This window comes from Oxyura jamaicensis, chromosome 2 (assembly GCF_011077185.1).
Source record: "Oxyura jamaicensis isolate SHBP4307 breed ruddy duck chromosome 2, BPBGC_Ojam_1.0, whole genome shotgun sequence".
Taxonomy (NCBI): Eukaryota; Metazoa; Chordata; class Aves; order Anseriformes; family Anatidae; genus Oxyura; species Oxyura jamaicensis.
In genome coordinates this window covers 120,992,206-121,018,698 of record NC_048894.1, presented here as the reverse complement: position 1 = coordinate 121,018,698, position 26,493 = coordinate 120,992,206, and the positions used below count along the sequence as shown (strand labels likewise).

Here is a 26,493-nt window from a genome sequence, read left to right as displayed (position 1 = left end):
ATTAAAAATCTCTGGCACCTGCAGTGGCTTACTGTTGCACACTTCCGTAACTTTAACTTTTCATTAAGAATTTAAAGATTTAATTTGCATTTTTAATGATTAATGTATTTTGAAGTTCATTTGATTTTTAGAAATACTTCTAACAACCTATTTTATGTTTCAAAGATTGGTTTAGTAGCTGATACTTAGCTTGCTGTAGTATTTGGGCACACCTAAGCTGAAGGATTAAAACGTATGATTTTATTTCTTGTATGTATAAGTTGTTATAGGGACAATTCTTTTTATTTTTTATGAAATCAAAGAACATTTTATGATTCTTATTATTTTTGTTTAAGTATTTGTGGATTTTGAAAGCTGTCTGAAGGAAGTATGTTCTTCCACCTCTCCCTACCTGCCCCCCAGCCCTTCACCCCCCCTTTCCCCCCGTTCTGTAGCAAAAGAAGTAAGAAGAAAAACAACCGAAAATCCAGTCAGGCAAACTCAAATATTTGAGTTAGTTTTTTATTCATTTTTTAAAACTTACCTGGGGTTGAAATGCATATGCTTTGCTTATGTGAAGGAACCTACGGGCATTACAGGAAAAAAAAAAAAAAAACTATTGAAGCTAGTCTACAGTTATCTTGCAGGTTCTTCCTGTTTCACGGGTATTTGTAAGGATCTATTTACTGATTTCCTTTTGGTGACTGCAAGAGAGGCTTCTTAGTCTGTTCCTTTGAAGGCTTCCGTTATCAGTAATTCTCTTCCCATTTTTTGTCTACCTCACTTTGATCGTTCTTTGAAGGAAATTGTCCTGTTAACTAGGAAAGATAAAATAGTCTTTCAAACTTCTTAAAAACTTAGGTTTTCCTGACAGGAGGAGTGTCATATCTCTGTATTCACTTTAGCTCAGTGTAGAGAAACAGTGGCTTCAGTAATATTACAAATATATATATATATATATATATATACGTATATATATATATTTATATATATGTATGTATAGGGAGCACCTGTGTCTGTCTGAATCCTTGGAGCTATTTTTAATACCTCACTTCTTTTTAACAAGCAAAAATCTCCTGAGAAATTCTACTTAAATAACTGCAGTAGTTAGTACTATTTTTTTGCGCGGCAGTTACAGAAAATAGAAAGGGGGGGGGGAGGGGAATTGACCTGGTGTATCAGTGAACAGTCAAAGGGAAGTAGAGTATGAGCGTCCACAAACCATTTCTTCCAGCTTGCCTATAGTAAAAGTAATAACATTGAAAAATACATATATACTTGCAAGCAGTCATACAAAGATTGAACGTTCAGAAAATGTGATGAGAAAGTAGAAATTAAGAGGTTTTTATTTCTACATGGTTCATTCAGGATAATCTTCATATCCTTCTTTATTTTTTTTTATCATGTTCTGTTGTAGCACCTTCAAATTTTAAAGTCTTGCACGTGCTCATTCTTCTACAATAGGTGTTTGCAGGAGCAGACAGACTTTCTTTCTCTTGAGAAATAAACATATCAACCTGCAAGTGGTTGCATTAACACTGTTGAATAGATAAAGATTTTGATTTCCTAGATCTGTGTTTGACTTGATTGGCAGTGTTTAGACTTCTCCTGAAATAAAGCAATTGTTTCCTATAAGTCACTGAATTGGCATGTTATGGCCGCATTGTGTAGGGCAGGGTGTTGATTTTTTTTTTTTGTCAACAGTTTCAGGTGGTACCTACCATGTTTGTGTTTGCTTATGGATTTTATTTTAAAAAGTAGTTTTTCTCAACTATAGGAATGCAAAATGTAGGTAATCCCTAGCTGGTTTGCCAGAAGTTGGGCGTCATTAAAGACAAAAATAGCTTGAATATGGATTACTGGTACTTCTTTTTTAAAATTTCAACTTTTTCTAGGAAAGAAAAAAAGAATGTATGTAATAGTGTTACTTTCCATAGCTCAGGCTGAAGTTTTATTTTACTTTTATATTTAAAAGTCACTACATGCATCTTGGATAGGTTTTGTAAATAATTATAAAGAAAGGGTTTTGGTTTAATTTATCTTGTTGTTGGGGTGGGTTTTTTTGTTTGTTTGTTTTTCCACAGGGAATGTAAGATCCCTCACAGTTTCCGTGGTTCCCTTTGGTGTCCTAGTAATCGTTTTCAAAGAAAATATGCTGGTATACTCCATGATATATTTTACAAATTTAACTGTCCGAGAGCTGCCTTCTTGATTTAGGACAAGAATAGGAGCTGCTGTATGGTTATTCACATGTTTACAGAAATTCTATCTAAAATCTGTGAGATTTTGTTTTTTCTTTTTGATTCCAGATTCAAAAAAAAAATAGATCTATTCAAATATTTTGTAATTTAGTGTTTATAACTTCGATTTTATTTTTTTAGATTCAAGTTTTTATTCTTAAATGTACTTTGGCTAATGGGTTTGTGTCATTTGGTCCAAAGTTTGAAAACAAATTAGAATGATGCCTGACTATCGTACATAAAGTTAAGTCTATAAAATTTAATCTTTATAGAACTAAACCATGGAAGAAGTTGGAGAGGGATATTTATAAAACCTTGATTGCCTCCTGGATTCAATCTGTCATTTTAAAGCCATTTAGGCTATCCAGTGAAAAATTAAAGAGAATGGCTGGTCACTCAAGTAGAGGTTCTGGACATCCATGTACAAGGATGCGGAACATCATGGACTTGGAAGTTTCATCAGAATTATCATTGATACTTTCACTATGTGCTGTAAGAAAAATATGCTGAAATATGTTGAATGTCTGCCATAAACTTCTCTATCCTGAATGTTTCATTAACCTGCACCTAATCTTGCTTTGTAGTCTGCATGTGCAACATGTTTACTTAATTTTATGTCTCAACAATCTGTCCTCTCCCTTAGTCCACTCTTCTGCTCTACCGTCCAACACAAATTAAGGTTTGTTCTGGTTAGAAGTAGGGAAAGTTTATCCCTCTCCTGCTTAAAAGCTTACCAATTACTGGTATTTATCGTTGCTTGATCATTCTGTTGTACTTTTCCCTGAATTGAAAAGTTGAAATGTTATTATTTAGTAACTGCAAAACAGTTAGATTTTAATTAAAAAACAACAACAACAACAACAACAAAAACACAAATAAACATTAAACCTGCCTTTGTTTGACAGTTCAGAAATGATGAGCTTGCTCTTCACTGCTCTGCTCATCTCGGCATCTCTGCTGTAGTCATCTTGAGTCTGCTTTAGATTTTCTATGTAGCAATTCATAAGGATTGGAAAAAAAAGTCAGCTCCCTTTCTACTGGATACTTAATTGTTTTTATCTAGTTTTCTGTTTTTCTGTGTATCCTCAAACTTGGAATTAATTCCTGAGGATCAAGTATATCATGTTGAATGTAGGTTGTAGAAAAAATAATAGAGAAGCATGCTCAAAAAAAAAACAAACCACCAAACAAATAATAATAACAAAAAAGAAACATGTCCCCCACCCCTAGCAATCAGTCATCGCTACAAAGCAAAATCAAGATGTGCATGACAGAGTAAATGTAATGCTTAATAGTATGTCTGTGACAAGATCTGTTTCCTTTTAAATATCCTTCTCAGTTACCCATTGCAAACCTCTGAGTTTTGAACATCATGTTTTTTAAAAAAACACCAAGGGAAATTAGATGATATTAAGTAGTGTAGGATTCATAAGTCTTACTGTTTAAAAACTTTCTAAAAGTAAAAATTACAGTAAGGAAACTGCATATGGACAAATTTGTTTTTAAGATTATGAACAGTAGCAAAGCTGCCTTCAATTTTAAGATTTTGGCATAATATTGTGCATGTTTATTGTCCAAATTGTACTTTGAAAGATTACACTTTCCTAACATCTTTCTATTTCCTAATTAGCTCTCCTATAAAGACTGCTGTCTGTGACATGAGTTGTCTTTCACAGATCCTCATTTTACAGTTTCCTCTTTCCACCTAACTGCTGTCCTTTTTTTCTCTCTTTCCTCTATTCTTGTGTAGGCCTGACCAAAGATGGCAGTAATGAAAATATTGATTCCCTTGAGGAAGTCCTTAATATTTTAGCAGAGGAAAGCTCTGATTGGTTTTATGGCTTTCTCTCATTTCTCTATGATGTATTGACTCCTTTTGAAATACTAGAAGAAGAAGAGAGCGAAGCTGCAGATGATGTTGATGGTACGTCACAGAATGAAGGGGTTCAGGGAAAAAAGACTTGTGTTATTTTGGATTTACAGAACCAATGACTCAAAGACTAAACCGATTGGCTTTCAAAAATGTCCATGAAATCATCAGTCTTAATATGGCAGGAATTTCTGGCACTGAGGAAAATGGACACTATAAATATTGAACTAAAGTCAGCCATGCAACATAGATTTGATAGTTGAAAGCCTTTCAGCGACTTTTCCATTTTTGTGACAGGAAGACAAATACTACGCAGTTGTGTAAATATGTAGAATAAAACGTGTCTGCAGTTGTGTAGTTGGCTTGTGTATGTGCTTTAATTTGTGCACTTTGTGCACAAAACTTACAAAACTAAGTGTAATAACCTACTGTTAACACTGTAACATTTGTCTTTCTACAAAAAGTTAACTAAAGCATTTTGTAACTGCTTTGATTGTAAAGTATTCTGGCATGACTGCATTATGTAAATACATATTTATATGTTAATCCTTAATGTGGACATAACAATGATAATTCTCTTGTGAAATATAATTTTAATAAATAATTTTATGATTCTCTGATTTCTCAGATAGGTACTTTTTACTTGTTTAAATAAAAGCACTTTATTTAAAAGTGCTGAAAAACTTTACTTTCTAAGCTAGCTAACGTCTATTGCATTCAGAAGGTATGTCATTATATGGTCTTACTCGCCCTGATTTGTCTGTTTTCAAACTAAGTTTTCATTATTTTTTTGATAACAATCACAATCACGCTGCAAGGGCTATTCTGAACTTGATTTTCTTTTAAGATGGGCCTTTTGTGGAAGCGGGAAGCTGTGATTGTATGTTTCTTATGTAATGCTGAATATATTAAAGATTAATTAGAAATTAGAATGTAATGTCTTCTATTCCTTGCAAAGTTCAAGAACTAAACACAATTTTTTACCCTTTTTCAATGAAACTTTTGACATTCGTTCCAAAAATATTGTCCAAGTGTACAATAAAAGTGCATGAGTTCCATCTCCTATCATAAAGCTACTGGTACAGAAAGGGTAGATTGTAACTGTATTCTGCAATTTCCATCAATTCTAAAAGCTGAAACTGGGCTGTAATTTTAATACAGGAGTAGTGTACTTACATTATTATTAGTAAGATATTGTTTATAGAGATGCTTGCTATGTTTACATTTGTATTTGTTCCCCACATAAAGTTTATGCTCAAATTGTACCTGTATTGGATGCAAGCTGAAATTTCAACCTCTTTTAAAATCAAATTTTCACTTGCTTCAGCATGGCAATTTTAAAGCTATTTAACATGTGTTTCAAAAACTAACATTATTAAACCATCCAGCTATAAGAAGGTTCTTCTCAATCTTTTTAAAAGTTATAAGTAGAAAGTGCTGGTGTTAAGCAAGTTAAGTGTTTAAAGAAAGCATTTTTTTTTCAGGTGAAGTCTGCCACTTAAGATTTACATACAAGTAGAGCCATAAGAACATAAACCATTTTATTTGAAATACTTGTGGATTACAGTATCAAAAGGTTAATAATGCATTACTTAAATCTTTTTACTATGGCATATATGAAGCATAAGGCAAAGAAAAAAAAAATGATACTTTGAAAATTGGGTATCATGGAATTTATACCAAATAGTTAAAATACACGTTGATAATTTGATAAAGTTTCATGTGAAATAGGGGGGGAGAGAGAGTACTTGAACCATGAAAAAAGTTGCAAACACTGAAATAGGGCAAAGTTATAACAGTATACAATTACTTCTGTCAACTTGAGCTTAAGGAGATGAAATGCAGGCAGAGTTCTGAGTTAGTATGGAAGTTCCTTGTTGATTCTATTAAATGTGCCGAAAAAAAATAACAGTAAATGAATTCTAGAGTGTTTAGGTTTTCCAGAAGCAGAAGTCTTAGCTCTTGCCTGTGCTAGTTCCTGCTGTGATGAGTATTGCTTCAGGACTGGTCAAAGCTCTCCTGAAGTTTAAGATAAAGACTTTTGATTTTAATGAATCACATATAATTATTGTTACTGCAAGCGTCACTTGTCCAGTAAGAGTGGTAGTAAGATACAGATGAGTCTTCAATTATACCAGCATGGCAATATTCAAAATAAATAAACAAAAGCAGTAAGAGTGGTATTAAGGCGGAAGTGGACCGGTATGAGTGGTAATATGATTTAGATGAATCTTTAATTATAAAAGATGGCAATTTTAAAAATAAACAAAAGCAATTTAACAGCACAAAGGTTAAGCTGAATATAATATACAAATAGTCAAGGAAAAAAAAATGACTATCTCAGCTGTTGTTTCTAAGTCAACAGCATGTGTTTGAAATTAGCTGAGAAAGTTGAAACATGAATTTTTAGTTTGCTTTGGGGTGACTATCAGTTATAGAAAATAGTAAATTATTGTTTTAACCAAAATCCAAAGAACTTAAAGTGCTTAAGAATTAAGATCATTTTAGACAGCAAAGCTGCTGCTTTGTACCTACAGTTTTTATTTTAAGAACTTTAAAATAGGAGTAAAAGCAAATAAATGTTTTCATGAGGAAAATACAATGTGTAATGTAATAACAGGAAATCACCAATTTTCACAGCTACCTAGGAATGAAAACTTAGTGATTTATGTGAAATTGAAAACATTTTTCATTAGCCACTTTCATATTCCTTGCAGATCACTTAAATTAAATTTTACAGAGCTACAGAAGGAAATGTCTGTGACTGAAGTTACAGTCTTTTCGTTTTGTCACCGTTTTAAGAAGTACGTGGGATGTTTTGTGTTGCTCTTTTCTAGTGTTGGTAAATGTTTAACTGCCAGTCTTCAGCAGAAGTTTACATGTTTTGAACAAAATACTGCACTAACCTTAGTAGCATAAGCTGTTGGCTTGCTTTAATGTGATACTAATGTAAGTAAATTGTAGGGAATAAAAAAAAAAATTAGTAACCCTAAGTCTGAAATAACTGAGAACTTAAAGGAGGTTTGAACCCTGGATTTCTGTGACCACCTTCAACAATATTTAATTTAAAAATAAGAGTAATTTACATGGGGTAAAATAAAACGACAACAAGAAAGCCAACACAGTGCATGTAAAGTAACTTAGAATTGCATAGAATAAGCAGGAAACTGTTACATATCTGTTGAAATAATGGCAGCAACTTTTGCCAGTACTTTTTTTTTCTCAAAAATGAGCTTCTTGAGAACTTGTTCAATTTTTTGTTTCAAGGTTGGTGAAAGATGTTTATCACTTGTAGGTTTTATAGTACGCTAATCTTGCATTACTGGTGTTTCCAGTGACAGGCCTTAGAAGAAATTAAATTTTTGTGACTGTTGAATGAGTTAGAGTTGTATGGAGGAGAAGAAGAATGCGTTGAAGCATTAGGAGGATTTTCATTTCAGTTCATAGTAGTTAATAGATAGGAAAAGAAAACACCTGTGTTGTAAACATGATTTGATTAGAATTTGACAGCATTTGAAAGCTGTTATGTGCATTTCAGCTACTAGACAGATGCTTACTATTTTCGTCATTCAATTGTAATCAGGTAAGCAGCTCTCACAATGATGAAACAGCAGCATGAAATAAATACTCTATTTCATATGGTCAGGTAGGATAAATTCTTCAAGTTGAAGCTAATCAAGACAGAAGACTTGCTTGTTGGTTTCTTATGTCTTCTCATACGAGATGCAAGATACATGTCTGTGACTTCAGAAAACAAACTGCTTTCTGATTTGTGTCTGATTTCCCTTCTAAAATCAGACAGTTAAGCATGGCATTTTAAAGCAACTTGTTAAATGGAACAATCCATTCTCAGTTTGTTGTGCTAGTTGTGGGAATTAAAAAGCTGGTTTGTATTCGGGAGGGTTACAGGCTTTGATATGCATGGCAGTCTGCATACAGGTAATGAATAAAAATTCAATTTAAGGTAAGTATGTATGTTCTAGCCTTCTTGTCAGCAAGCTGTTTGGTTTGGCAGAAGAACTTGTATATCCCATGTAGTATATTATAAATACTGCAGGCATTTACAGGTGCGTATTCAAACAATAGCTTTTTTCTGACTAGCAGTTATTCTGGAGTCAGTAAATAAAAGAAAGGGACTAAAAAGCAGTCCGATAACAGTTCTGACTTACCGATTTATTTTTACTTTTTGAGTTCTGCAATTTTAACATCTCTTGATAATTTTCTGTGTGGTCAGGGATGCTTTGTGTACAAAAATAAAAATCTATTTTGTGTAATAAAATTAAATTCTATTCTTTGTGTTTTCACATCTGATGGGACCTTATGAGTTAAGGGAAGAGTCAGAATGCAAGCTGTAATGGACAAAGCTTGATACTTCCTGTTCCATTACCCAGGCTTTGCACAAATATCAGTAGGGTAGCACATTGCTATTTGATAGCTATTTAGTGCTAACTTTGACCGTATACTTTCTGTGGTGAATGTGACATAGCCTCTTTTTTTCAAATGTGAGTGGACAGTCAACTTTAAATCAGCCTACAGTTGCTTCACGATGTTAAAGGTGTTTTTTTCAGGTAGATGTTGCGGTGAAATTATTTTATAGGAATTTGTACTTAAAGCCTTTTGCATAGAAATGTTATTAAAGTTTTCAGTATTACTAAATGCCTAATATAACTTGCATATACAAGAAGAAACTTCAGGTTTCTCATGTGGAATTTGTTCTGGAAAATTTTTACGAGGAAAGAAAAGTTTCCCCTTTTTTCCTCAGCTGGATTTTGTTGCAGAATTAGAATGCTTTGTAATATTTTAAGTTTTAAAGAATTGGTAAAGACATGAATTTATCTACTGTTAACTATTATGTAAAAATATCCAATTTGACAAGAATAGCATGACTACGTCATTGTAGCATGACTTTTTAAAACATATATTTGGAAAATACTGGAAATCTATCAGAATGTTAACCTTGAAGTGTACTTTTTATACATTGATTCCAATAGTAGCAATTGTTGCATTCTTTTATATGTGCTTTTAAATGTTTTTACTTATATTGTCAACATAGGACCTTTATAATGTAGGATTTATTGGAAAAAAGAGGAACTTAAATAGTAACTCAAAAAAAACCCACAGATATTTAAATTATAACTTAGAAGAACAGTCCATAAGTTCAGTTATGTGGTTCTTAAAATTCTGCACGTTGGTTTGTATGCCCAGAGAATGTAAGAGAATCCATCTCTGCTAATGGTTTTACTTAGGTGCCAGAATTTTTCACATGCTCCCTGGAATCACATTGCTGACTTGGAAAAACTAAGTGTTTTGCATCCATTTCTTGCTTCAGGCTGTTTGTTTCACAAATGAGATTTACCCATGCTGTAGTCATTTTAGAGATTCAGATGGAAATGAAGATGTAGCATGATGTGACTTATTATTTTTACATAATATTAAAATGTAGAACAATAAAGTTTAAAATATTGTATGTAAGTATATTCATATTATGTTAAAATACACTATTTGCATAGTTACATAAGGCATTATTAGTTTGCTGACAGTCTTAATGCTATTCATTGTATAAAAGAGCATATTTAAACAAATTGAACTTGCATGAGTATTTTACAAATTAAATATCAATAATCGCTGAACAGGATATTTTGTAATCTGTTTTTCAACATAATGCATATACTTTTATTTAAAAATCATTTCAAATACCTGTGTGATATATCTGTGTACACCAGGCTTAGGATTTTTTTTCCCCTGTCAAGACATGCTTGTAAGATTATTATACTAAAATATGCAGGAACACTTTTTAACTGTGCAAATAGGGGAGGGTCTGAGACTTTAAATCTGGCTTTGTGCTGCTTAGCTGAGCAGCTCTTACTATTTTCATTGATGCGGCTGTGTAAGAATGTGGGAGTCTATTCTTCCTTCTATATGAGGAAATTGTTTTATTATTGTTACATGTGCTTATTGCTTATAATTAATAAGGTTGAATAATAAATTTTTTTTTAGTCAGAATGTTGTACTTCAGCAGTGATGGTAATCTGTGAGGCAAGAGCTCAACAAGACTTCCATATTATTCATAGGCTTTATGGGATTTAGATCTTAATCCACATCAGGACGATAATCCAGTCTCTTTAATGGTTTTAGAAAGATACAACCGCAAATGGCTTTATATTTTGGGGAAGGCTTTTGCACAGTTCATGCCTCTCCTGGTGCCTAGTTCCACAAGGTGCTGAATAACCTCAATTTCTGTTAACGGCAATGGTGAAAGAAAGCAGTCAGCATTTTGCAGCATCTGCCTTTGACTGGATAGTAAGGTTTACTTTTTAATAAGTCTTAACTGTCTTAAATAGTCTTAAGTAAAGTATCAAGTATTTTGACTGAAGGAAAATGGCAACTGCATTTTTGGGTTTGAGCAATACCGTAAGACACATCTTGCCTAAGCATGTATTTCCATCGGATAAAGTGGATCCAGACCACTAGAACTAGAAATGAAAATAAAAATAAAGAACTGATCATTACTGTAGTGATATCAAGGAGGTAATCTGACCACCTTTGCTCTATACATTCCAGAGTTTCCATTTTAATTGTGAATTTTATTTTAATCGAATTTGTGTAACACATTGTAAGAAAAACAATCTCTGTATATAATGTACAGTACATACATGCTTGAAGATCTCTTGAGTTCAAACGTTTATTAAATATGTGTAAAAACTGCATAGAAATACAGGTTTAGTGGGTTGGAGAGAGAACTGGCACAGTACCTAGCAGAGAAATCAGCTGGGATATTGGTCATAATTACATGACACCATGCTGTTTGGAGAGAACGGAGCTAGCTCTGAGAGGTTAAGAAGCATCTCAAGTAGTATGCATGCGGTTATGTGTTTGTTTGAGTTAATTAGCCCTCCATCTACAACCTGTGTTGTTCTTGTTACTAAAGGTGCTTTATTCTTAGTGAGCTAAAGTTTGATATCTCTCCATAGCATTGCGGTTTGCTATGTAAAGGTAACTTTTTATATGGCAAATTTGATTATTTTTTTTGGTCAAATTTGAACATCACAGATTTGTACGTAACCTATTTCCATTTTGCAACAAATCAGGTGAGGAGCCAGGAGGGGTAGCCAAGAAAAAAACTAAAGTCAAAGGTACTTTAAAATTCTTTTGTGTGGAACTTTCTGCAGATAATGTCTGAAATGCATGCATGTTGCAAACACAGATTGCAGGTTATAATGTTTACTAATACTAGCTGTGTTGGCTGTGTTGTCTAATGGTGCAGCAAACAATTATCCTCCCCATTTTCCAGTAACTTTTTTTTAACCATTTATTGTCATTTAATGGCAATGGGAATGCTTTCCAAACCAGAGATTTTTTTTGCTAGATTTTTTTTTTACAAGAGTTGCCTCGTTTGGATTACAAGTATTCTATTTTACCTCCATATTCTTCATTTTTTATTTTTTTTTTTTAAGTTCTGATATACAGATTTTGGTCACTGCCAAATCCTCTTAATTTTTCATGAATATATGATACTACCTATACTTTATTGTAATAGGACTTGATTACCTTAATTTCTGCTTAAGGTTATATTTAAATAGTCTACTTTTTTTTCTTATGGGAGGAGAAATTTAGGTAAAGTTCAAAAACATTCCCCTTAATAAGATACGCAGGATCAATTGCGGTGATGATCTTCATAAATTTTCAAAAAGCTTAAAGTAGCAACCAATTTAAGGCGTATATTTATTTATAATTACATTGCTGTGTGAACAAGACATATAAAAGCCTAAAGGTATTTATTGCAACAAAGAGACAAAAAGCTAATTAACCTGAGCAAAACACCAAACTCCTAGATGTACTTCAGGTGCTTAACTCAGCATCTCTAAAAAGTTACCTCGCCACGGCATGGTGCTATACAGAGGATACAGTCTCTTTGTTGCGTTAAAGATATTTAGACTTTCGTGTTTTTTTTTGTTTTTCTATCAGTATATGAGAAATGGAGATTGCTTATAATACAAAGTCTCATTAGAAACAAAATGCTGGGGGAAACTGTCATGCTTGTATGAATGTGACTTCCTTAGCGTCTTTGCATGCAAGTTGCAGTTTTTAGCATTTGTTCCACATTGTGCTTGCTATGACTTTTTTTAGCAAATTGTGTGTTTCCAAGAACTTAATAAATGTCATATAACAACTCATTCCTGTGTTTTGAATTATTTTGCAAAGGTGTTTGATGTGAGAATGAAGAAATATTGTGATAATTTCCAAATGCTTTATGCCAGAAAACGGTTGGAAGGAAATACGTTATTCCTTTTAGAGTGAACTGTGTCATTGTTCACTGTACAGAAAATGTTACACAGGTGTTATACAAGCAGTTGTCGCAGGAGGAATATAATTTTCCTGCTCTTTACTTAGACTCTTTCTCTCAAAAACCTGAATAAAAAATTAAAATATGATATATATATCAAATACAGATCAACTATGTTATATATAAAATCCTTATTTCTTTTTCAAACAATGTGGGAGTATTATTTATACTAAATACAAATATTACAGATCTAATGGGTTTACTTCCAAATTTTGTTGAACATTAAAAAAAATCTTTATTCTGGGGAATTCTGCTGGTACTGACAATGGTTTTCAAAACTGAGCCAACTAGAAGTCAATATGGAACCTCAGTTTCAAGAAGGGTGTTTTGACTAATCTGCTGAAGCATTACAGTGTCTCAGCTGGGTATGTAATTTAGTTGAAATAGAGAAAATAAGCACAAGAGATACAACTCCAAAAGAGTAAAAAATAAAATTAAAAATTATTGGTATTAACACCATATATGGAAAAGAAAAAATGTACAAATTGATTACCATTTAGTTTGATTTCATTGAATATGGTGTAATGAAGTTGAACATCTATTTTGGAGTTGATTTTATTTACCAGGACATTATTTCTTAACTATTTTCTATTTATATCTTAGTTTTGTGAAATACATACTTAACGATACTTGAGTCTTGGCCTAATCTGAGGCAATGATGTCAGGAAAATGATGATGTATACTCTTCTGTTGTTATAACAACATCATTTATTATTTTAGGAAGTTGATTAAATTGTGAAAAAAATATCTTTTGGTCATGGACTTGACATGTCCAGACCCTACGATGTTCATACCATTGTCAGATTCAAAATCTATAGTGATTTTTCAGGCTCACAGACAAAGCTGTTTTTAGCATTCTACAATAGCTGGTTAACAGAAAAGTACTGGAGGCATGTTTTTTCCTAGATTAATGCTTCATTTGGATGCTGTTATATTAAGCTGAGGTTATTGTCTAGCTGCATGGTGTGAGGTCAGAAGGCAAAACTAATTTAAATTGCTTAAATCTTAAAAATGTTTACATATATACAAGTTTAAATTGGCATCTAACAAGCATTAAGTGTGAGGATGATCAAAGCTTTTAAATTGTTGCTCATAAAATACATTCTTTGATCTAAGAATGGTTCTCTTACCAAACATTTCCTCTTTTTTAACTGAAAAAAAAAAAGTAAAAGAAGCAATTAAAGAACCACTCAAGAAATTAAAGGAGAAGCAGGAATCCAAGAAGGAGGAAACGAAAGATGAGGAAGAAAAAAAGAAAGCCAGGAAAGGAAAAGATGCTGCTGATCGAAAGGACAAGAAAGCTGTTGATACGAATAAATTAAAGAGTGAGTCTGACAAGGTTAAAAAAGACAGAGGAAAGGAAAAGGAAAAAAGCCTAGACAAAAATGTAAAATCTAAGGAGACGACAAAAAAATCAGCCGGTGAAAAGGATGGTACTATTCAGGTGGGAAAAGACAAAGAAACAAAAAAGATAGTTAAAAATCCATCAAAAAATTCTGAGATCTCCATAAAGACAGACAAGAAAGAAAAGAAGTAAACTGAGTTCTGATTGTGCTTATTAGGAACAGACTGAAGAATGAGAAATGCAATGTATTTATAGAATGTGGTAAACATGGCAATAAGAAAAAATGTAGGCTTTTTGGAAATGTGTGAACAAAAGTTATATATTTTTTAAAACTGTTAAGCATGTACTGGCATTATAAACACAATGCAAAAATGTCTGCTGTGAAACTCAAATATGTACATATGTTAATATGCCTGACTGAAATTGTAATGTTGTATATCAAATGCAAGTTTAAAAACAATATTAAGACGATTATCTGGACACATAGTGACAAAAACAACGAAGAGGAGCATTAGTGGAATGTATTGTCATAGGAACTTAACAGATAAGTGTAAATTATTCTCTGCTAAACTTAGTTTCTTGAAGTGGACTGAGAAGACTGCTTTATACCCAGACAGTCGAACCAACTTCTGTGTTGTGTTAATTTATGAGACTTGTGTTAGAACACGGTTTTGTTGATCCTGTGACAATACATTCTACTGTTCATTTGTTCTTTCTTTATTACTGTTAGGTCTGAAAACTTGATTCATTGTCATTTTTGAGTTTACTCATTTTTTTTTCCAAGTTTCTGGTAATGAATACTTATGAAAATTAGGCCACTTGTTTCTTTTCTGCTGGGTGCTGTTGGGTTCCAATCGCATTTCAAGAACAACGATTTGCTGCTATTATTGTGTTCTGGTTGAACTTAGAGAACAGCTTGTGTTTTTTGGTTTATTTTTTTGCAATTACTAATTTCTTCCAACAACACTTACTAAGTACATGATACTTCTGTAAGCAAGCTTCTATTTTAGCACTAAAGAATGATTTATCCAGCAGTCTCAATAGAGTAAAGTTACAAAACATTTCTTGAGACATATATTTCAGTATTTTGTTGAATCTGTACCTGCTTAAAAATTTATATAAGGAAAGGAGTATTTTCTAATTTTACTAAATAAATAATGGTGTTTAGTATGCTGAAATAATAATTCTACAATAAAATTACACAAGATTCAGAACAATTTGTAATGAAAGTTGAAGATTTCTTATTGTAATACTGAATACTGTTCTAAAGAAAACAAAACTGACAAGTGAAGATGATCATGGGTGTATGCATATGGGTATGGTGTGAGATTAAAGTCCTGGAGGTTAATTCCTCTATTCTTTTCTTCGTTCTGCTTAAATTTTCTATGTAACTGTTGGCAATATACTTACGTCAGGCAATTGGTATAGAACACACGTCTGTAAGATACTTTGATCCCTAGTGGTACAAAATGCAATCAGACTTTTTTTTTTTTTTTTTTTTTAAATAATCAGAAAATATAGTTCAGATGAAGGCTGTCGAAAATAATACAGTAACTTAAGATTCCAGCTGTTATAATTGACAGAGTTGGTATACTGTGCTATGTTCTAATCATTTATATGTGTGAAGAAGGAAGGAAAAGGGGTGTGTGTTGTGAACATTATAGTCCTTAGTGAAATCTTGACGAAATGATTTAATAAATGCACTTGTATAATGAGTGTTCTTTTTTAGGTCTCAGTCATGATGGTTATGATTAGTGCTTTATTAGGTGTTAATACACATTTGATGGAGGAGTATTCAGATCACACTTCTCGAGAATAGTGACACAGTGCTAAATGTACATCACTTTCATTTTCTTCCCTAATATGACAGTCTAGGAGTGAAATTTAGAATGAGTTACCTGTCTAATTACTATATTTTCGTATCTATGAGCCAAGATATGACCAACTGTGACCAAGTTTTTCTGGTTCTAAATAAGTTCCATTTTCAAAGAACGTTTTGTTTGAGTAGTACTTAAGGCTATACAGATACAGTTAGCTACATAGTAAAAGGTGGTGGGTTTTTTTTGTTTGTTTGTTTGTTTTTTCTCCCAGATATCTTTTGTGCTTCTGTATATCTCAATGAAATATTATTGTCGTTCAATTTAACATGGCAAGTTATAATGTAAGCTCACAAAGTTCAATGCAAATAAAAACTGAGCGTAACTTCATTTTGATAAAAAGATCTGAGAAAATAGTATCTTGTAAAACATAAATGACTGTTACATACTCAACAGGACTGAACAGGAATCAGTGATAAAAACGCACCGTTAGATGTACATAAAGCATGAAAACAAAGTTGAAAAATGTGCAAGCAAAAATGAAGAAATATTCTCACTAGTCCTTTCTTTCCTTTTATACACCCTAAATGCTAGTTGGTTTTGAAATGTCTTTTTAATACAAAATTCATTCATCACTGAAGCTGTGCAAGTTGTCTGAATTTGGACATGTGAGTTGTTGGAAGATATGAGAATGTATTTGAAGAGCTCTTTGTATAAAGAAAGTAAACAGCATTTGTGGAAGTAGGGTGTCTGTTTCTAGTCTTCCAGATTCTAAAGTGGCTAATATAGGGAACTCTTTTTTTCTTTGTAGTTAGAGATGATTGTAGAAGGAAGGAAGGAACTTAACTACTCTTGTAGCCTTTAATATTACCGCAATAATATTTTGCTTATTTTATGACGTGGCAGAAAGGTGGTTAAAAAACTGGTGTAAATTCTGGTGTCAACAACAAGAGTCCATAAGACTCTTAATTATAGTGCTTTTAGATGCAGATTACTGTAATAGTCAATTACATAATGTAATGTAGACAATTTTAGATATTTTTTAAAATGTAAGTAGTAGGATTTGTTCTTTTAATTTTTTTTTCCTGTTCCCATCGTATAGGATAATGGAATAAATATATGTGCTTCTTATGTTGCAATATAAGGTCTTACTAGTTTACACAAAGTTGTGTGGAGACATGCCACTCCATTTTGTACAGAGATACATTTGACTCCTGTAGAGACCTGATGACAATATTTTTAAAACTTTACTGATTTTAAATATAATACTTACATTGTTCCACATAAAGTTACTTTTACAAGAGCATTAGCAGTGGAAGATTGTTCATCATAGCCTCTGCTTTTTAAAATAATATTATATTGAGTTCTGTGCATACAAGTCTTGATAAACTAGTTTGTTTGAGGTAGTGTGTGCCCGAGTTTCTTTATTTAAAAAAGTAGTTTTATCTTAATTGACCTTGGAACTCAAAATGCAAATCCAGGAAAAATGATCATAGGAGCATTCAGTTTTGAAGGGGCATTAGGAGGTCCTTATTCTGATATTCCTGCTCAAAAACAGGATCAGCTCAGAGATAAGACCAGGTTGCTCCAGGTGTTGCCCAGTGTGATCCTTAAAAGCTCCATGATGTGAATGCACAACCTCTGTGCAGCCTGCTGAGTTGACTGTCCTCATGGGGGCAAAAAGTTTTTTATTAGATCTAGCCTGAACCTTTCTTGCTTGCATGTTTCCTAAAGGATGGTTGAGCGGATGATTAGGCTAATACCAATACATTCTTTCTTGAGGGTATAATCTCTTTAAGACGTGGCATAACCTTTCAAGCTTTTCGATGTACTTCCTGTAACTAGGTCAGTAAATCATGATTAATGACCTGCTCAATCCCAAACAGGTGTTTGTCTAAGAAGGATACAAATCATCTTTCTCTTTCTCTCTTACCTTGGTATTGGTCCTTGCTGTTATTGATTGCCTTTTTTTTCCCTCTCCATGGCCTTCTGGTCTAGAAAAACTCAGTGGCGTAGAAAGTAAGCAACTTAGTGGTGGAACTCTGTCTGCAATAACTTACGTGTCAGAATAAATTACCCAATTTTAAAGAGACTACAGTTCTCTTTATAGGATCTTCTAAGATTTAACTTAAGAAAACATAAGCAGTGTACATTTAAAACTGGTTATTCATAAAATAGAAAAGTGATTATGTGAAGCACTTTTTCCCAAAAGAGAGAAACAGTGGGAAAAACCTGCTGCCTGATTATCTTCTGGAAACTGAATGGAACTAGAGAATAGCACAGTAATTTGTTCAGTTACAATGAATTAAAGACAGATGCCTAAATCTGTGTCCAGTTTTTCCCCATTGTGTGTCTGTCTTCAAAACATATGCTTGATTACGATCTCAGTACACTTCAGTCTTTGTGTACGCTATATATCAGGACAGCCTTGTAGTTATAATTGATTCTTTGAAGTATTTGTTGTTAATTTTAACTTTAATTGTCGCTGATGTATTTGAAACAACTTTCTTAATTTATATTTGAATCAAATCAGAAAAGCCTAAAGTTAACTTTATAACTGAAAAATGCAGGCCTAAAAGAAAGATCTGTCCCAGAACAGTCAACATCACCAGAATCCGAGGAGACCGTTCAGCCTGATGAACAGTCATTTGTCAGATCAGGTAAGGTTTCTCATAAACCACAGAAGAAATAAGAGACACAATGTTTCATTTGAATTATAATTCTGTTTCTCAGCATGCAAATTAATTTTTTTATTTCTTTGGGTAGAATATTAAATCTTTTATCACTTTGTGTTTATACACTATAACATTTAACTGGAGTGAATGTTAATAGCTTTCTATAAATCACCAACCATGAAAAGTTTATAGAAGGCACTACTGTCAGTTCTCATGGAACTATTTCACAGCAGAATAACTTTCTGCGGGTGTACGGTTGTGGTTTTGATACATAAGCAGCAGTATACACAGAATAACAGCGGATTCTCCACCTAAGAATAATAATAGATAGTATAGAATGCTAGATATAAAAATTTGTAAAATCATTCTCCTATTGGGTGAAGGAAAAAAAAGGAAAAACATAAATGTAGCTGTACAGCAGCCATTCCTTCTAAATATGACTTTTATTTTGTAGTATGAGTAGTAGAACTTTTTTCAGTTTCTGAAGTTATCTGATAATAGGAAAGTCTTTATTTCAATTTCAGTAATTGTGCATTTACGTATTGTTTTAAGTTAAACCAAAAAATTTAAATCATTTGATAAACTTATTTGAATATTCGCTTTTCTACAAAAACAGTAGTATATAAAAATACAGTAAGCATAGTTTTAGTTCTGAAAAAATAAATGTTAAAATACACCTTAAAATTATTAAAATTTATTGCGTTCAAGAGGAATTCAAGAAAAATGTTTTTTTATATGCTAGCTTTCAGATAGACAATTTGCATTTTAGTATTATTCAAAACATATCTTTTCTCATTCATGGAAGAGGCTTATCACTGATGTTTATGTGTACCTGACACAATAATCCACAAATGTGGAGCATATGGTTAATAAAAGGGAATATAGAATTTGTTTTAAAATACTTGAATTACTTAAGTTGTTATAATGTATATTATGTAATTTCCTTTTTGTTTTTCATAACTTTTTTACATACAATTTGATACTTCATTTGCAAATACAACAGGATTTTTTTTGTGACATTGAGTTTCTCAATGATAATTTCAGGACATTTATATGAAGGCGTTTGTACTTCTAGTACAAATCCCTGTTATGTCCTGGGTTTTAGACGATGATCACTTGTCCCTGAGATCGGTTTGGGATTTATTCTGCTATGAATTGCCAGGAGGAGACCTTGCTATTGCAATGTTAGTGTTTATTTTCCCTGTGTATAAAATGAACAAAACCACTCTTCTGCAAATGACATTCTATTGTCAAAAAAGACAAGCTAGTGCTGCAATCTAAATTATAAGAAAATAACGGAGGAAAGTGTCAGGGAATTTGAAGGGAATTTCTGGTTTGGATAGGTACCTGAAATTATTAATGTTACTGCCACTAAGAAAAAGTTGTATGCAGAAAATCCACTATAGATAAATTCTCCTGATTCATCTTCAGAATGATTTAATGCAACATGTTCTGTGTTAGACAGTAAACAAACCAAATTGTATTTATAATTACACGAGTTGCAGAGATTCACCAAGTAAATTTATAGAGAACTTCACGGAATTGAGTAAAGAATTTATGGAGACTACTAAAAGCTGCAAGACTTGAGTTAGTGTTTAGATTTTTGCACTTACCTTCTTTCCAACTTATAATTCTTTTAGAGCACAAGAATGCTGATGCAGAATTGGAAGAGGAAATTCAGCCTGTTCTTCATGAAGCTGTCCATTCTGAGCCTGGTAATGCATTAACACTTAAAAATCACTGAAAAATTTATGAACTTTGACATAGGCAAGACAAATCTCAGTCTGTTTTTGCTGTGCACTCAAAGTACTTTTGCCTACACAAAGCATTCTAAGCAAATATTTTGTAATTTCCAAGAAAAACTTGAAAAAATCAAATTCCCAATTTGTGGCTCTTTTTCTTAGAGGTGTTTGGCAGTAGTAGCTCAAATCAACTTCAGAACTTCCTAAAAAACTCTGTAAAGTGCAAGAATGGTTAAACAGGGTTTTTACTATGTTTCTCTTCATGACTAACAAAGGCACTGGTGAGTCAGTGCAGATGCTTTGGGTTCATACTATGGTAAGGGTAAGAGAAGTCACTTGTCCCCCTCTCTGCTCCCCAGCAGAGTAGTTGGAAAACATGGAAGGTATGTTGAAAGCTGAATATTTGGATGGAGCAGAATTTACCAACGATTGTGTATTCTCTAACAATCTGTATTCTCTATTAGAAGACAGAGATGAAGATTTAGATGAAAGCGTAAATGAACAGTGGCAAGAGAAGGAAGAAACACACGGAGAAACTTTTGAAGCTCCTGCAACAGATGACTTGCTCGGAGAATTAGAGAATGAAGTGACAGAGGAGTATGAGACACCAGACTCGTTTCAAAAAGGTATCCGAATGACTAAATATATTTAAAATTAAATGTTGACAAAAATGTGAACAGACAAATGGAAACTCTTCTCATTGTAAAAAAGTGACTCTTTAATTTCTGCTTGCCATGGAAAATTAGCAAATGTCAACTACTGCAAGCATTATTTAGCAAATAAATATTTTTAAAATCAAAATTGTATATTAAAACGCCACAAGTTGTGGAATCCAGCTGACTGTAAATTATTATATACTTACAACGGCGTGGCTTTCAAACAACTGAATTAATCTGGGTTCTAGCTGCACATTTCTCCCCAAAATAGAGGGTCTTGAATCATATCTATGGAATGTGCTTCTGGATTTTCTGGATTTTTTAACTAATTTTTTTAAGAGTTTGCTAGCAGTGGCTTTTGTGGACTTACTCTCAATATACTTCTAATACAGCTCTTCAAGAGAATGTTATAAGTGAACAATATTCTATGAATATATTATATTTTCCTTACTTGTAGACATTCACAGAGGCGAGTTTTCCGACAGCGGACTTGAATTTGGGAGAAAAAATTCTGCAGGGACAGTCATCTTTTTTGAGCAAATGTGTATAGAGTATATTCTCAGTAGTACATATATAAATTTTATTCTTTCAGCCTATTTGAATATCTCTGGCATTAGAATAAATTTGCTTATAATTTCTGCTCTAGAAATTTGACTATTCTTATATAATATTCTTTTATAGCATTTCCAGTGCCATGTACTGTTAAAAAAAAAAAAAAAAAGGGCATAAAATTTTTCATTTATGCTTATTTCTCAATTTCTCAGACACTGATCCTGTAGCAGATGATCTTGGAGCAACACAGCCTGAAACATTTGAAGTTCCAGGTATAGTTTTATTTTTCCAAACTCAGCAATATTAGTTTTATACTGAAAATTATACAAAAAAAAGGCAAAATAGAAAAATCTGAACTAGCATAGTAATATATCATTTTTGAAAATGTTTATTCGCCAAACATCTTATCTTGGATGTATCTTGTCTTGGATATATTTACTCTGAGGTGAATGTATCATAATTACTATGGTAAATAGTCCTTAAGGAGTAGGGCATGGTATGTAGGGGATGGTATGTATGGAAACTTTGCTTTCAGGTAGTGCATAAATTTAATTTGTACTTTGAGTTTCTGGCTTTTGCATGTGTTTGCAATCTGGATAGGCAGGAGATCTGTGGTTGTGCAGTCTAAGAAAGTGAGAATAAAGTTTATTGCTCTTACTTTTATTTTGCATTCTACAGTGCTGAGATACTTCTAGCCTTTATTTTTGTCAATAGTCTGGAGCTTGTGTTCTCACACAGAACCTGGCATCTTTCAGAAGCAGACTGTTTGTAACTTCAGGACTACTTAATATTTTATGGCCAATTATGCTATCAGAGAGTCAGTCAGCTCCAAGGACTAAATATGGAACTATCCTTGTAGTGTCCTTTTTGTGTACACCCTTAATTCATCTTTAAAGCTTTAGGAAATTTTGCGTGTAGGGGCATCCAGTTAGCTTCTAGTCATCTTCATCCTGTGTTTGGTACCTTATAGAGTGGTGTTGGCTTATTTTACCTATTAGTCCATCTGTTGATAAACATCAGATGGATATTACATTTTCCCTGCTGTCTGAGAAGTGTTTTTATCTGGCTACTAATCATGCTTCTTTATAGTATAGGCAGCCTCTTCCACTTATATCAAACATGGATTTCAGTTTGGGCTAAGCATTAAGCCAAAGATAATATGCCAGTTCTGGACTTTGGTCTTTTTTTATGCCAAATATGACGACAAAATATTTTTATTTGATACAGAAAAAAAACAACACTACACTTATTCCTACCCTTGTGGGAAGTTTCTGCTTTCCAGCTACCAATTTGGAGTCCTTGCTGCTATACTTCCAAAGTAAAAGGTTAAGTTATTTTACCTTCAGTGCCATGTGTTGTCTGATGGGTCATACTGAGTATAGAAATAACATCTCGAAGAGTTGTAGTCATAGATTTAGCGATGCAATGGGGAAATTAAAAAAAAAAAAGATAAATTGCTCAATATATATTAATATTTCTCAAGGTTTGTTTTCTGGCTCTTACTGGCAGTGGTTGTACTCTGCAGATTAGCACCAACATTAAGTAAAGAAACTACTTTAGAACTTTTAGAATGGGGGAAGATGATATTTTTGATTCATATTAGAGCTGTTAAAAATGTTCATGCAGACTTACAGCTCGCATGTATCTAATTTTCATACCAAGGGTATATCATAGGACTGGAAGGGAGGGTAGTCCAGCACCTTCCACTAGATTACTTATGTGTTTAGTTGCAAATGGATAGCTGTCACTTAATAGTTTTCAACTGGAGAGTTGCATTTAGCTATTGAAAGTTAAAATAATGCAATATTATATATATTTACTTTACAGTTTCATATGATTATGATATGGATGTAGAGAAGACAGTAAGTGATCCAGAAGCTCCAGGTTTGTAATTTTTCTTAATTTTAGATTGTAATATAATCAGTTGCTTTTTTAAACAGGCTTCAAAGTACTGTACTGTGTTCACTGTTAAATTAGTTTTATATTCATTTTTTTTCAAGCAGTTGAAAAACTGCTTGAAAACCTGATTTTTGCAGTGTTGATTTTGCTGTTTTGATGTTACTGTTACAGTTTTGAATAGAAGAGGCCACAAATACTTGCACAGCTATTTACTGGAGTAGTCCTCCAGCCTAATCAACAGGTTGTCAAAGACTTACTCTATTCATAATTCTAGGCCTAAATGAAAATATGCCTAAAATTATTATATTGTGATGTAGCTCCGGGGTGTGTTTGACAATCTGTCACTTCCAAATAAAATGTTGTTATATTAATTCTAAGTATGCCTAGTTCTCTTATTCTTGAGGTAAATAATATGTAACCTTTTAACTTTTTCTGTTAGCTACTTAGCTGTTGCATGAAAACTTGATTAGAACTTAAAATATTAAATATTTTTATTTAAGGTGACACTGAACTAATTTTAGAAGATGCTATCGAACATCACACAGGTACAGTGCAGTCTTTTATAGAACCTTATTGGATTTTGTCTCCTAAACAAATCCCCCTGCGTCTCCCCCCCCCCATGGAAGTCATATACAGTATCAGTTTCATAAGTTTATTGGTTTAAAAGTCATTACATCTTTATTTACATTCTGAAAAATACGAAGAATTACATGAATATTACTTCTTTGTAATGTGAGCCAAGTGGACAGAAAAATATTTTGAGGGTAAATATCTAGGAGAGTGTGTGCTTGTATTTTAAATTGCACAGAAATATTTCTGTGGATGAAAAAGCATGTTTGAAGATAGTGTATATAAATGTCAGGGAAAATGTCATATCTATAGGAAAAAAAAAGCATCACAAAATGAAGTTGTAAAATTTTGCTGTATATAAAAATGATTTGAGTGTTTTCATTATGAATTGTAGGTCATTTGTAGATGTTTTCATGACTTATACAAGAAAACCATAATGATAGTGATGAATCTTTAAGTCTCCTTTGTGATGCCAGAAAATCATTTTTTCCAACTGAATCTTTAAAAAATCTTAGGCTTAAGTGAACTCTTAGTATTATGAACTGTAATACAGTATAAAATACTATAGATTTGAATATTTTTCCTGAATAAACTTGACACTGCATTATTTGTGTGGATTTTAATACTGAATTTTTCCTCTTTTAAACAGAGGATAGAGTTCATGGGGATTATAATGAAGAACATGGTATGAGAACTATTATATTTAGTGAAATGACAGTATCATAACCTTTATTTTACCACCATATTGTTCTGAAAGTCTTTAAGTACTGTGAAAGTGAAATTGCTTTTTCTTAAAATATTCCGTGCTGTCACATTATTTTATAACTTACGTGATAAGGGATTTTTGATGTTCAAATCCCCTGTGCATGTGGGCAATCAATCAGTCTTTAACACTAGAACAAGTGTAGAGTATACATATAGGTTACATTCCCATACCAGTCCCCTTTATCATGCTTTGTGCCTACATGGCATAAAAAGCACAGACTGTCCATTTAGAGCAAATATACACGAGACAGCATTATAGCAGCTATACTACCTAGTTTTCATCCCTGTTGTCTCCTGGCCTATCTTCCTTTGCACCTTTCAACCCTTTTCATGAAAACACACTCAGTTGAATGGAAAATGAAACACTTGCTCATTTCCTGGAGAAGGGAATTTCTAGCACCTGTGTTCTAAAGCCAAAAGATGGGATGGAAGTCATCATGGAGATGAGAAGTTTTTCCTCTCAAATGTAAGGCTAATGTTTTTGACGTTAGGTCTAAGAACAGCAGAAGTTCAATTCCACAAAAAGAATCGTTTTAAAGTTTCAGATGCAAATGTCAGAGAAATCAGCAGAAGTATATGCTTCTCTATTCTAGAGTCAATGCATCTTCTTGGTGTCTGTCAGATGTGTTTCTCCTCTTGCGGCAAACCCTCTGACAGTATTTTCTCCATTCTTGATACTCCCAAGAATTAACAGAAAGCTGAGAGGGCAGCACCAAAATGATTGTTAGCCAGAGCAGTTCAGTTTCTTTCCTGACTCTTTCTTTGTATGACTGAGTTCTTAATTAAGATCAGAGACCCTCTCTAATAGGATCACAGCTGCTATACTCACTTCTACTTTGCATGGTGTTGAGACAAACTGGAGGCCTATTGTACACTGCAGCCACTGTGTGTGTGCGTGTAGCATGTGGAAAGGAACTGTCTCTTCATACCTTCTATAGATATTACTAACATTAACAATTCCTTAGCTGAAAGGTTTGTATATTTTTACCCACAGTGAAGTGTGTAAATAAATAAATCATGTGATTATTGTGCACACCTTCCAATAGATTTTATAACTTTTTTTATATAGTTTGTAGCAATGAAACTAGAGAAAGAAAACAAGTTTTAGATTTTGATTAGAAACAAATAATTCTGTATTACTTTTTGAAAGTAAGTAAGAAAGAATATTTTTTAAGGAGTGGAGGGCGATCCAAGTGATGATTATTACCTCTTAAGATAAAACATGTAATTGTAGAAAGGATTTTTACGAATTTGATGTAAACAGCCTTTTACTGGATGAGAGTTAGCGTCTGTTAAGATAATGAAATTACCTGGGGCACTGAATGAACCGTGAAGTTTTTAGTTTTAAAATTCACAATCAGCTGTGCATTGAGAATTTAGGCAATAAATGGACAGCACTTTGTCCATTTTCAGACATTATTTAAAGTAAAATAATGGGTATTCTTAACCTATTTCTTGTTCAAAGTTATGAAAAATATCCTAGCTCTTTACTCAAAATACAGTGAATTATAATGTAGAGAATGATAGCTTTATTGTTGTCCTTATTTTCAATACTTCATCTGTGTGCATAGGAATGCTGAAATTTCAGCATTATGTTCACATTCGATATGTTCTATATGTAGAATTTCCCCTATGGGTACCAGCGAGGGTTCATATATCTAAGCATGCTCCAGAAGTAGAGGAAACCTTTGAGAGCTTTGCATTTGTCAAACGAGGAATGAATTAGATGCCTAACAACTAAACTATTTTTAGGATATTTTGTGTAAATCAACCACACTTTTTTTTTAATTTTCAGAACCAAAACATGAAGAGGAGACTGAGAGTCAAGATTCAGGTAGTCTATAGATGCATGCACGTACACACCTGTGTGTGTATATATACAGTTACATATATGTATATGGGGCGTATTAGAAAATCCTTTTTATTTCATATGTAGTTAAAATGAAATATCTCTACAATAAATGATATTGGAGTATGATTTTAAAAATCAGATAAATATTTTAGCAAACTTAGCACGAAGACTGTTATCTAAATAGCAA

The 26,493-nt window shown here is 32.8% G+C and overlaps 1 protein-coding gene and 1 long non-coding RNA gene across 8 annotated transcripts in view; one reads left to right on the top strand and one right to left on the bottom strand.

Moving 5' to 3' along the window:
- The window catches only part of ASPH (aspartate beta-hydroxylase), a 113,878-nt gene that overhangs the window by 20,712 nt on the left and 66,673 nt on the right, over positions 1–26,493 (top strand). For 5 of the 7 annotated variants that reach the window (XM_035319188.1, XM_035319187.1, XM_035319192.1 and 2 more), the window contains 8 exons: positions 18,166–18,255; positions 19,911–19,985; positions 20,477–20,638; positions 21,433–21,492; positions 23,048–23,104; positions 23,620–23,664; positions 24,339–24,374; positions 26,250–26,288. In XM_035319188.1, the coding sequence (XP_035175079.1) occupies positions 18,166–18,255; positions 19,911–19,985; positions 20,477–20,638; positions 21,433–21,492; positions 23,048–23,104; positions 23,620–23,664; positions 24,339–24,374; positions 26,250–26,288 (564 nt within the window). The remainder of the gene's footprint in view (positions 1–18,165; positions 18,256–19,910; positions 19,986–20,476; positions 20,639–21,432; positions 21,493–23,047; positions 23,105–23,619; positions 23,665–24,338; positions 24,375–26,249; positions 26,289–26,493) is intronic. The other 2 variants (XM_035319190.1, XM_035319191.1) reach the window with 2 other exon arrangements.
- On the bottom strand, positions 374–24,886 carry LOC118162771. Its single transcript, XR_004748616.1, has 4 exons — positions 24,770–24,886; positions 20,440–20,450; positions 2,238–2,248; positions 374–383 (listed from the first exon to the last, which is right to left on the bottom strand). It is a non-coding gene; the product is annotated as an uncharacterized LOC118162771 (long non-coding RNA).